The sequence below is a fragment of the Mytilus californianus genome, unplaced genomic scaffold (genome assembly GCF_021869535.1).
Source record: "Mytilus californianus isolate M0D057914Y unplaced genomic scaffold, xbMytCali1.0.p SCAF_25, whole genome shotgun sequence".
NCBI lineage: Eukaryota > Metazoa > Mollusca > Bivalvia > Mytilida > Mytilidae > Mytilus > Mytilus californianus.
In genome coordinates, this window is record NW_026262674.1 from 2,773,312 (window position 1) to 2,786,450 (window position 13,139).

Sequence of the window (13,139 nt, forward strand, 5' to 3'; positions counted from 1 at the left end):
TAAAAATGTAGCCCAATGTACATTTGTACACAGTCTGCAGACTTGCAAAATACAAGAGTTTTTAGATAAACAACATGATCTATATTTTGGAAGTGTTTGGTCATCCTGAAGTCAGAGTATTGTAGACAACCATTGATACTTGATTGACAGCAAAAAGATGTTTGATAACACACAATTAAATGTGCAATAAATATTTTTTTTCTCTTTCTAAGTATCAATTACACTGTTAGTCTTTAATGAGCACCATTCATGGCATTAAAGGATAAATCTAAAATGAAGGGTATTATTGCCGACTACACGGTATCATTTTTGCTCATTGTTGAAGGCCGTACGGTTGCCTGTAAATGCTTACATCCACTTCATTTGAACATTGGTGGATAGTTGTCTCATTGGCAATCATACCACATTTCCTGATTTTTATATGGATCTTTGTTGTTTTTTGGTTTGAGTTCAATTTAAGAATTGCTTTTTTGACTTTTTGCTTATGATGACCTGTTTGCTTGGAATTTTGTGTTAAATCTGATGCTCATGTTGAGGGAATGTCCATTCTATGTCCACTTTTTCAGTGGACAGGTTGAAAAGAAAGACATCCACCTGAGGTGTAGTGTATCTTTTTTAAGTTTGATTGAAATTGTTAGTTATAAATCATGTAAATGATTGTCCTACATTTGTTGACATCCTCGGTGGAGATGTAACTACATGGTGTGGGAGGTTGTTTTATTTGTAATAGGACATGTTCATGTGTGAAACAGGTCATGATTTATGTGTTTTATTTATTACTAATGACATGGAAATTAGTTTACCGTAAAATCTAAAATAGTTTAAAATTGTGTCAGTAACCCCTGACTTAACTGGTTGATTTCTTTGATATATTGGCAGTCCGTATCTCCATGTCAGCTTTCTGAAGTGTGGGTATATATAAGGGTCTGGATGCAGTTGTATTCATTTCTGTATTCTTTAAATTTTAGGCCATTTTCTCTATTTATTTTGCCAATTACTCTGTAATCTTTTTATTTTAGCACCCAATTATCATGATTATTCTTTGCTTCTTAATTTTGGTGCATTTTTCTCTATTCTGTAAACACCATCAAGACCCTCATATAGTGATCATTAGGGCCCATCTTACTTTTTATTTAAAAGTTGTAAATACTTAGAAACATCCCAAAGGGTGTGTAAATGTATATCAACATTCTTCAATTGTCAAAAAACTAATTACTACATCAAAATCTACTTGCATTAAAAAAAAAATTCTTGTCCCTACTGGCTGTGCAATTACAGAATTATTTTGTCTCAGACATGTAGTTGGAACATATTTACTTGACCAGGAGATTATTACACCAGTCAAACAAATTGGGCATTGTATTTCCACATCCCTGCGTCTTTTCTTGTTTGAATTTAAATGAAACTTGATACTTAAATATGATATGCATTCCAAAATCATTACAGATGTCAGTTTTCTAGTCTGTTCTATCCACAGCTGTTCCTGATCGAGTGACTTTAATATTTTTTTAAACTGTTACTTGAAATTGATTGTTTATATTTGCTTTTTTACATATGTAAATCATAGGGACATTAAGTGGGAGGTTGTCATAGTAATGTGTTGTACAACATTTTCAATGTTAAAGAGGTCATGATTTATATGTTTTAATATTGCTGATAACATGAATATTTGTTTTAGATGAGAAATGTTTTAATTGTAAAATATTTTAGTCATTAACTTTTATCATAAAATCACAAATTTTAATGTGTTAATGAACAAAAACAGTAAAGGGGGAAAAAGATCATAATTTTTCAACCAGCAATTATGTGGTTTAATAGAATAGAGATTGGAAACAGGGAAATGTCAAAAAGACGACAACCCGATGAAAAGACAACACACAGCCCAAGGCCACCAATAGGTCTTCAACACAGCGAGAAAATCTAGCATCCAGAGGTGGGCTTTAGCTAGCTCCTAAATTATAATGTATACTAATTGAGCAAAATGGATGCCGCACTGAACTCTGAAACATACAAATGAACCAAAAAAACACACTTTAGTTTTACACAGGCTAGAGGTTCCTGACTTGGGACCGGCACAAAAATATGGTAGGGTTAAACATGTTTTGTGAGCTCTCTACCCTCCCCCTATAAGAATGTTTGTTGGTCTTGTAGGCCATCTTGTTCTCTTTATTGTAAGCTTCACTGGACTAGTTATTTTATAGCATAGAATAGTTTTGCTCAGTAACCCCAATTCTTAAGCTATATCCCTGAAAATCTGGTTAAATCCTTCATATTTTGTTATTTTTTGGTAAGGCAGTCAGGGGACTTATTGAAATAAGTGATTTTTAAATCACTTATTTAAGTAGCAAATTGTGATTTTGTAGTTTTACCAAAATTTAAACACATAGGTTTAGATAATATCTTTTCATTAGTAAAATTGAAAAAAATGAACTTTTTCCTTCTTTTAAGCAGCAAGGTTTATGCCTTTGATGCAATCATTTAGCTGCAAATTCTATTTTAGTTGAAAAAATGCTATAAAAATGGCTTTACGTAATGAACTGATACTTTCTTAACAGATTTTTCCCAGCAGTGGGAGTATTTTTCCTGTAAAGTTCAAGGTTTCATCTTACAGATTATGTAATAAAATTCTACTGTTCGCGATCAAAATTTCACTGTTTGGGGGTGTTTAAATTAGTGGGGGTTATTCAAATAATGATACTTAAAGAAGTGATTTTTTGGAAGGAAATTGAGGTATGATACTTAAACAAGTGATTTTTATGTCATTATCCTAGATTTAGTACAAGGTCATCACCTGACATGACCCAGTCATCCTATCAACACAGATGTTGGTTCTGATAATTTTAGCAACATAATTAGTCCCTGGATCATTAGTATTCTATATTTAAAGCTACAATAAAATTAAATCACTTAGTCTAGTGATTAATTTGTACTACTTAAATAGGTGATTATTAAAGAAAGACAACTCTTACTTCCAACCTTTTTGGACATAATGTTACTTGAATAAGTGATTTAGAAAATCACTCATTTAAGTAAGTCCTCTGACTGTAAGGTGAATACATCTTAATACATTTTTATACGACTGAAAATTCGCAACAGCATAGTGTATTGCACAAAAGCAAAAAATTGAATATAAATTCAAATCATATAACCAATTCTAAGTTCTTTGACTACAGTTATTCTGTGTCAGAAACCTTTTATGTGTCAAATATTTAATTACAATCCAAATTCAGACCTGTATCAAGCTTGAATATTGTGTCCTTTTTGCCCTTACTGTTCAGGGTTGGACCTCTGCAGTCGTATCCAGCTGCGCTAGGAAAAGCAGTGTATTGTACAAATATACAGGTATTTTAAAATCCTTATATGTTGAATCTAACCAGAAAACTCAGTGAAAATGTTTCAAATTCAGTTCAGCTTATTGAATTATATTAAAACAATAGTAAGAAAACAATAGATATAAGTAGATGTGGTATGAGTGCCAATGAGACAACTCTCCATCCAAGTCACAATTTATAAAAGTAAACCATTATAGGTCAAAGTACAGTCTTCAACACGGAGCCTTGGCTCACACCGAACAGCAAGCTATAAAGGGCCCCAAAAATTACTAGTGTTAAACCATTCAAACGGGAAAACCAACGGTCTAATCTATATAAAAAACGAGAAACACTTATGAACTACATCAACAAAAGACAACTACTGAACATCAGATTCCTGACTTAGGACAGGTGCAAACAATTGCAGCGGGTTTAAACCTTTTAATGGTACCAAACCTTCACCCTTATCTGAAACAATAGTGTAACATCACAACATAGAAAGATGTTTGTTTGAACATTAATGAATGCTGCAAGGTTTTGACTGGTTAATGATGAGTCCCACATTTTACCTTCAGTCATGTAGTCAGAAAACAATGGAAAATTTGTAAATGGATATATCAAACATTAGAAATGATGATGGGGGTTATTAAAATACATTGTATCTTGTAAGAAAATTGATTCAGGGGTATAAGTTTACAGGGCACTTTTCTGACGTGTGTAATTAAATGTATTGTATCTTTAGAGACACTTGATATTGTAGTATCATTTTACATATAACTTCTACTGTGTAATTTATCTGTAATACAAATATTCTAAAATTGTGAACTTTAGTAGGAATGAAATGAAATGATAGATATAGTATTATGAAATCTAATACAGATTTTAAATAGACTGGACTTTTAGTAGGAACGAAACATTATTGATACACGTAGCATTATAGAATTTAATACAGATTTTAAATAGACTGGACTTTTAGTAGGAACGAAACATTATTGATACACGTAGCATTATAGAATTTAATACAGATTTTAAATAGACTGGACTTTTAGTAGGAACGAAACATTATTGATACACGTAGCATTATAGAATTTAATACAGATTTTAAATAGACTGGACTTTTAGTAGGAACGAAACATTATTGATACACGTAGCATTATAGAATTTAATACAGATTTTAAATAGACTGGACTTTTAGTAGGAACGAAACATTATTGATACACGTAGCATTATAGAATTTAATACAGATTTTAAATAGACTGGACTTTTAGTAGGAACGAAACATTATTGATACACGTATACGTAGCATTATAGAATTTAATACAGATTTTAAATAGACTGGACTTTTAGTAGGAACGAAACATTATTGATACACGTAGCATTATAGAATCTAATACAGATTTTAAATAGACTGGACTTTTAGTAGGAACGAAACATTATTGATACACGTAGCATTATAGAATCTAATACAGATTTTAAATAGACTGGACTTTTAGTAGGAACGAAACATTATTGATACACGTAGCATTATAGAATTTAATACAGATTTTAAATAGACTGGACTTTTAGTAGGAACGAAACATTATTGATACACGTAGCATTATAGAATTTAATACAGATTTTAAATAGACTGGACTTTTAGTAGGAACGAAACATTATTGATACACGTAGCATTATAGAATTTAATACAGATTTTAAATAGACTGGACTTTTAGTAGGAACGAAACATTATTGATACACGTAGCATTATAGAATTTAATACAGATTTTAAATAGACTGGACTTTTAGTAGGAACGAAACATTATTGATACACGTCGCATTATAGAATTTAATACAGATTTTAAATAGACTGGACTTTTAGTAGGAACGAAACATTATTGATACATGTAGCATTATAGAATTTAATACAGATTTTAAATAGACTGAGGAAAATTTTTTGTGTTCTTTCATGTTAAATATCCTGTCCTGTAGGTCTCTCCCTTGAATGTGACCTACTGAATTAGACCAGGTTTGTACTTCAGGCAGCAACACAGTGCACATGTGGAGCAGGATCTTCTTACCCTTCTGGATGACGAGGTTTTTGGTGGGGTTTGTGGTGCTCAGTCTTCAGTTCTACCTCTGCTGTGAAGGAGTGGGGTATACTGTTTAATCTCTGTCAGTCCATATGTCAGTCTGTCCGTCCAAAAAATGTCTTTGCATTTTTCTCAGGAACAATAAGTGAAAGCATCCTGAAATCAGTGAAATGGGTTATCAGTTTTATACATTGTCATATATACTGTTTAAATGCAGTTTTAGATTCATTCACCTGCAACTTCCTGTTTACTGAATGCTGAAAATTCAGAGATTAATGCAAGTTCTTTTTTTAGTGCAAGTAATGTGACTGGTTGAGCATTGCAATAATACGAACTCACATTCTGATATCTGAAACATATATCTGTATGTAGCTTTTTCTGAAATCGCAATAATTTATCTCCAATTTCTGTCTTTTCATAAAAATCACAATAATAAATGCACACAATAATTTCTGAATTTACAGTACTTATAAAAATATTCTAACTTCTTGTGAACATGTTATACTGGGTGATTAGTTTCAGATTCATTACTCATCAATTTCCCATTTACAGAATTCTAAAAGCAGGGGCATCATTAGTGAGAAGTAGCTCACAGTTGTACTTGCTTTATATGACCACGGTTGTATAATGGTATGACGTTGTCTTCTTCGTCATCAGTCATCATCATCATCATCCGATGACATTTGGTTTCCAGACAATAACTTGAGTATAATTGTAGATCTCTATGAAATTGTACTACAAGGTTCCTTAACACGACAGGAAGGTTGGGATTGATTTTGGGGGTTATGGCCCAAACAGTTTTGGAATTGGGGGCCAAAAACAAGATTTTCTGGTTTCCTGACAATTACTTGAGTATAAGTTTATGTAACTATATGTAATTGTATCACAAGGTTCCTTATCGAAAAAGGACAGTTGAGATGGAGGGTTATGACCCTAACTGTATAAGAAGAAGGGGTCAAAAACAATACTTTACTAATACTTTGAATAATAATCGCTTATACTTGACCAATTTCAATGGGGTTTAATTCAAAGTCTTGAATTCTTGGGGTTCTTTTCACGTATGCTGAATCTAACTGTATATTATGTTTTTGATTTTGGGCCCCGTTTTTGAATTGGTCCACATTGAGGTCCAAATAGTCCAAAATTAGGGTGCTAATATAGAACGTTAACACAATTCTTTTCCAGATACAACAAATGAAGCAGTATGGGCAGCAAGAGAGTTTATCTGAAATATAAATGTTTATTTACGACAAAAAAACATGACATAGTCTTCCTACTAATACTGTCATCTGTTGTCCTTTTGTTTTAGGTGCAAAGAAGGATGCACAGGCAGCACGAGAGTTTATTTTAAGGATGTTTGTCGATTTAAATCCTGACCCAGACAAGATCATATATTCTCATTTTACATGTGCAACAGGTAATCTTTATTTACTGTTAACTTCACATATTGGAGTATTTGATGCTTCAAAAATTTATTAATGTACCGTATAAACTCGCCTAATAGTCGATCCTACTATAAGTCGGGGGCCCTTTTCAGCTCCAAATTCTAAGGATTTAGTCTTGACCCTCGTATAAGTCGGACAAAATTTGGGCATTTTTTTTTCAGCTGACAGTAACTGAACGCCGGTAGAACCAATGCAAATCCAGGAATAATATTCATTTCTGCATTAATGTTTGGTTTGAATTTAGTTGATGCTCATCATGATAATTTATATTGCTGTTAATAATAAAGATGTATTCATTTCTCTTGTTTTGTTCACTGTTCAAATGTTAGATTAGCCATGTGTTGTTTACGTAATGCATCAATGATTTTGTAGGGTATGACTAACAACCTATTGTTTGAGAAAAGCGAATATAAACCAATATGAACCTGAAAAATTTAAAGTCAATCAACACTTGATGAAAATATTTTTCACAGCATACATAACTCGGTGTTAAATGAGCATGTACACTTCATAATTCTTATTATATTGTGATGATTAAAGGATTAAAAAAATTAAGTGAAGCTTATCAATATATTAAAATAACTAACTCCAACTCATTAGTGTCATCTGTTTACCTATCACTGATAGTTTTCACACCTTTAGTAAATACAACTCTTTGTCTCTTAATTGGGGTTATCAATGGATTATATTGGCTTGTCAATCAATTTTGTAATTTTTGCTTACCTGAGACACTTTAATGAATAATATTTTGATTTTGGGAATGAATCTTAAAATTATTTTTTGATTATTATATGATTTATAAGCATTGAATTGATATCATGATATCACAATAATGACACAATAACACCGCTGAAAACATCCTTTCACATATTTGGTACATTGTTATCTCCTTTTCATTTTTGGTTCTTGGCTCTTCTTTTGGGTTTATAGGAAAACCATGTGACCATGAAAATCAATACACAAACCGGAAACAGTAGAATTTCAACACGAATTTGCAGAAAATGTTTACCAAAGAACAAATAAAACACAAAGCTAGTAATGTAGTCATTTATTTTCAACAAAAACTTTTTATTTATTGATTTATGTAGGTTTGGCAATCAAAAACGTAGTTTTGACCAGGAAATTCACTCCTGACCACTTTTCTCAAGCTTGGATTTTTCCTCTGGTCGCTAGATCTCGTCTATTAGTCGGTCCCCCTCTCTGGATTATGAATTTTACTCCCTATTTTCCGACTAATAAGCGAGTAGGTACGGTACAATACTTTATTTTGTGTATAAGCATTTAAGGGGGAAAATAGAATGAAATGCAATCATAACCGTATTGTCATTGACTTGATAGTTATATTTCCTGGCCTCGTCTCGTCTCATCTTTTAAGAGAACAAAATTTTTTTCATTTAACAGTGATTAGAACATTCTTTCTAACAATGCACATTTCAAGCCATTTATTAATTATAATATACCCAGATATTCAAGCTACAAAATAAAATGTAGTTCTATAACCATACTTGTGATTAGAACTATTTTTATGGAAAAAATGCTTCAGCTTTGCAGGGTGTAAAAACAAGTTCAACTGTCAAAAAATTATTAATTGAAAATATTTCCATTATGTGTTCCTTTGCCAAACATAATGCAATCTATGAATTTAAGTTCACATTGCAAAATGAAAAGCCATCTTTATCATTCAGTGCTCACAAGCAGTTTAGATTGTAGTTTCTTATTCACGAAAAATCAACCTGTTGGTTTAATCATTAATAGTTTGAAACTCAACACTTCAAAATTTTTCATCAGGTACAAAATTAATGTGTTTAATGAACCAAAAAGTTTGGAAGTTTCCAACATGTCTGAAACGTCTCTCTCTAAAATAGATTTTTTCCTTTTTGTTACAGATACAGAAAATATTAGGTTCGTATTTGCAGCCGTGAAGGATACGATTCTGCAACTGAATTTAAAGGAATATAATTTAGTGTGAGAAGACAAGTCAGACCAATACGTTGTTCCATGAAAACGTGAAAAAGTGGCCTTGGTCAGAAATAAACTATACTTTATATGACAGCTAGTATGTTTATATGTGTTGTCATGGAGATGCATTTGTTGTCATTGGCAACCATCATCATCACTTAGCAACTAAATATGTCGAACATCTTGCTGAACGTCCCAAATATGTTGTGTTTCTTTGTGGAACGGCGGAAAGAAAGTGAAAAAGGGAGATAACTGCTAACTCTATTTTGTTATTTTTCTGGACGACGGCAAATGTCATGAGAGATCGTTGCCGATGGCGAAACCATGGTTACCCAGGATCAGAAATCGGTCTTTCTCTTGTCAGATTTTTTTGTGACTTGGGTTAAGAGAAAGATGAGAAGCGTATATGGACCTTTTTTCTAACACTATATTATTATAATAATGGTAAACCTGTTAAAAGTAGATAAATGTCTGAACACAACATGGTCCTCCTGGGTGATAAAAGTTTTGTCCACAATTTCCTGGTTTTTATTGAGAACAAATATTCATTTCATTGGGATACAGGTGTTGTCATTTTATGAATTTACAAGGCAAAATTTTGCCAAAAATTTCCCGATTTCCAGTTGCAAACAAAGAAGAGATTTTCATACACGGAATTGCTTTTTTTCTAACATCGGTTGTCAGATGGTGAATCTTTTCTACTGGTTAGAATTTAACATCTAATGTTTCCATTAGTGCTACTAAGCACTTTGATTTAAACTGGTTGAAGTTAACTTTCTTTCAAGTGCTTATTTTTATACGTTTTTCTCTTAAAAGAACCTTTCAGAGTGTTCAATATACTTTATATCATTGTATTCACAATTATTCAATTGAGCAATATATATTTTTGAAGGTCTGTCAGATCTGAAATATTAGTGCATAGAAGACTTATTACACATTATTTATTCTTTCTAACCTTGTACTCATATTTCCTTCAATTGCTGACTCAATTTTTCTCATTTTTATCCATGAAATATTTTTTGTCATGATCCTGGTTTTAATAGTTTTCAAAATGTGAAAGATTTAGAAATCCTTTTTTTTGTAATAACTATTTAGCTTACCATTTTTCAAAAAAAAAATACAGCTGTATATATAGCTTTACAGGCAAGTTCTTCAAATAAAATTATTGGGAAAAATAGTTGTTCCTGAAGGTCAGGAATGAAAAATAATTTATATTATCAGAATCGTATTCTCAGTGTGACAGCAAAACCCAAACAATTTAGTAAGTTGTAAAAAGGGTTACATTGCTTTGCCGATTTGATTTCCTCCCTGATTTTTTTATCAAGATGTAAGATTTTTTATTTTATTTTTTATGAAAGACGTAATGTTTCTAAAATGACATGACTTCACCAATTATAACCATTGATTACATCAGGGCCTACATGTACTTGCTATAAATGTTATGCAGGAGGTTTATATTTTCTTGATGACATTCATAATAATTTATTCTACACATTCAACAATGTTTAAATGTAGCTTTTTTACATTTTGATTTTTTCACATTAAAGCGATATCTCCCTGAGGGTGATATCACCCAGAAAGTGAAAGGGCAACATTACTTTTATCACTTGGTGACCTCCATGTGTTAGTTCAGATGTTCTGTGGTGAATGTAGACTCTATTTATTCTGTATCAGTCTGATAGGAATTCCTTTGTTTTCTATGAGTGTGTATGGCTGTGTCTGTGTGTCAGGGGAATTCCCTACTTTCATTTTGTATTGTGCTATTTTTAGAATGGTCAATTAATTTCAACCAATGGGTTTTTTTTTCGTTATAATCATTTTGCAGTTAGAATCAGGTTTCTGTAATACAGTATCAGATCACAGGCTTCATGTAATTGTAACATTTGGGGTTTCGCTGCATTTTTGTGCTATTTTTAGACTGGTTTGACATTAATCTGTATATGTTGGGCATTTTGCTTTGAAAAAGACAAAATCTACCTTTACATGGAAAAGATTTTGAAGTTTTTGTTTATTACCTTTGATGTTGAAGCCTGGTTCCATATGTATATATGTCAGCTAGTTTTGTATTTTTAATAGTGAATCTTGAGGAAGAATTGATGTAATATTAATTTTTGTGCAATCATGATGAACACACTCAAATCTTTTCTTGTTAGGAACTGTCTCAAAATGTGACATTTTTTTTCAAATGAATATCCATTTTATTTGGCTTTGACCACCCATCCTAATCTTCAAAATATACAGAGCTGTTGTAACATACAAAAACTCGCCCACCAACCAACCAAATATTATGATATTATTCGGTTAGAAAAAAAACTGCTTCATTTTGAACAGTCCCCGAAAATCCTTCATACAATTTGTGTAGATGAGCACTTAACACCATCGAAAAGTTGTTTTATTCAAGCAAACCCATGGTAGATTTATTTGTATGTCTTTTAAGGATGTTCACTTCTCTTGTTTTTGACTTTTTGTCAAATATTTAGAATTTTCTAGTTTTATCCATGTAGTGGCAGCACAAATTTTGCCTGCTTACCCCTGTTTTTCTTTTCATAATTTCCTTTACATAAAGTTTAAAAGGGCCAATTTTGAAAATCGTATAAAATACTTGTTATTTTTTCTTAGTTTTAGAAAGAAAAAAGATTACAATGTTAAATGTATGAAGAGACATTTTCCGCCAAAATTGATTATATCTCAGAAACAAGGACATGGACCTTTCATTTCTTTCTGCTTCTTAAGTTCTGTTATTAACATACTATTGGTTTACTTTTATAAATTTTGACTTGGATGGAGAGTTGTCTCATTGGCACTCATACCACATCTTCTTATATCTATCAATTTATAATAGTCTTTTTAAAAGCTTGTTATTTTGAAACAGAGGAGCGAACATCGGTAAACACAATTTTGACCAAATTCTTTTTCTTGCCATATGAACAGGGTCTTTTGAGTGCAATACGTCAAGTGATATTACTTAACAGTGCTAGTTAGTGTTGCATTCAATTTGAAGCCTTCCACTCTTTTTATCTTTGAAAATCAGAATTTTTCTGGTTGAATTAGATTTGTGAACAGTTTTAAAAACAAATTTTGGTTTCCAGATGTTTTGTTAACAAGTGACTGTAGTCAGTAGATGCCTGCATATTTTTCAGTAATTTGCAAATGATTTTCTACGCAATCATCAGTGAAGTAAATAAAATAGTTCTTTGTCTCGGATCCTCGAAAATTGATGCAGCAACCAGCAATTCTTTTTCAAAAAGGTCAATTTACTATAGCAAGGAATTTAAGTCATTATGAAAACAACCTTGTTAACTTTGGTAACAAGCTGACATAACCATGGTAACATACATATGATGTAAGAATGATCGAATGAATGATTTTTAGACGTTTTCTGTGAGACTTCAGTTCATAGATATATTTTGTTGGTAGTGCATGTGTGAAAAAGGAGAAAAAAACCTTTCAACCAGACTTTTATATGTAATGTATTTATCTAATGGCATGGAAGACACTGGTCAAAACTGTTGTCTCAAATGTTCATTCTCACAATCCTAAATTCAAAATGGCCTCCACTGAAGACTTGAAAGATCTAAAGTCCAAAGTTTATATAGAAATGTTGGCACTGTTCAATATTTGCATTTCTGATAACTAGAAATATCTTCCCATAATCCAAGGTTCAAGATGGCGCCAACATGACCACTCATTTTTGAAATATTAAAATTTTTTAAAGTTAACAAGTTTGAACCATATTTCTAAGATTTGATCTTACTACAGTGAGGTATCTCTTCATAAGGATTTTGAATTAAACACGTCATAATGGTTTTCAGCCATGCTCTAAAGGTCCTTTTGGTAACCATGGTAACATTTTGAAAAATTTTAAATCTAGAGTGTTAAGGGCAGGTTGGGATGACTTTGTAGACAATAGTTTTTATTACTGTTCTTTTGTGCTGATTATTTTTGCTAAATGTTGATCTTTGTATGAAAGTGCAATATTTTACCACATTTGTAATGTACAATTATGATAGCAAAAATAATGAAACATTTTTTTGAATAAATCATTTTTGCTATGTTGTCTCTCCTTAAAAGATGGGGCAATTGTATACAATCTTTATTTGAGATAACAGGATATTTTTTATACAGCAGTATGTAAAGCCAAGGATTATATTATTAGGATTATACAGCAGTATGTCACTCCCAGGATTATCTTATTAGGATTATACAGCAGTATGTCACTCCCAGGATTATCTTATTAGGGTATCATTTTATCTCCTTATTGATGTATCAGTTATTGCATAGGTTTAATTCTAGATGAATTTGTTTGATATATTGTAAGATTGTCCTAACATAAACAATGAAAACATGTCAGAAAA

General features: G+C 31.7%; 1 protein-coding gene across 2 annotated transcripts in view; it reads left to right on the forward strand.

Moving 5' to 3' along the window:
* LOC127732537 (guanine nucleotide-binding protein G(q) subunit alpha) overlaps positions 1 to 12,483 on the forward strand; it is a 39,837-nt gene extending 27,354 nt beyond the window's left edge. For both annotated transcript variants that reach the window (XM_052241586.1, XM_052241587.1), the window contains 2 exons: positions 6,690 to 6,797; positions 8,712 to 12,483. In XM_052241586.1, the coding sequence (XP_052097546.1) occupies positions 6,690 to 6,797; positions 8,712 to 8,794 (191 nt within the window). In that variant the 3' untranslated portion in view covers positions 8,795 to 12,483. The remainder of the gene's footprint in view (positions 1 to 6,689; positions 6,798 to 8,711) is intronic.
* Positions 12,484 to 13,139: the final 656 nt, after the last annotated feature.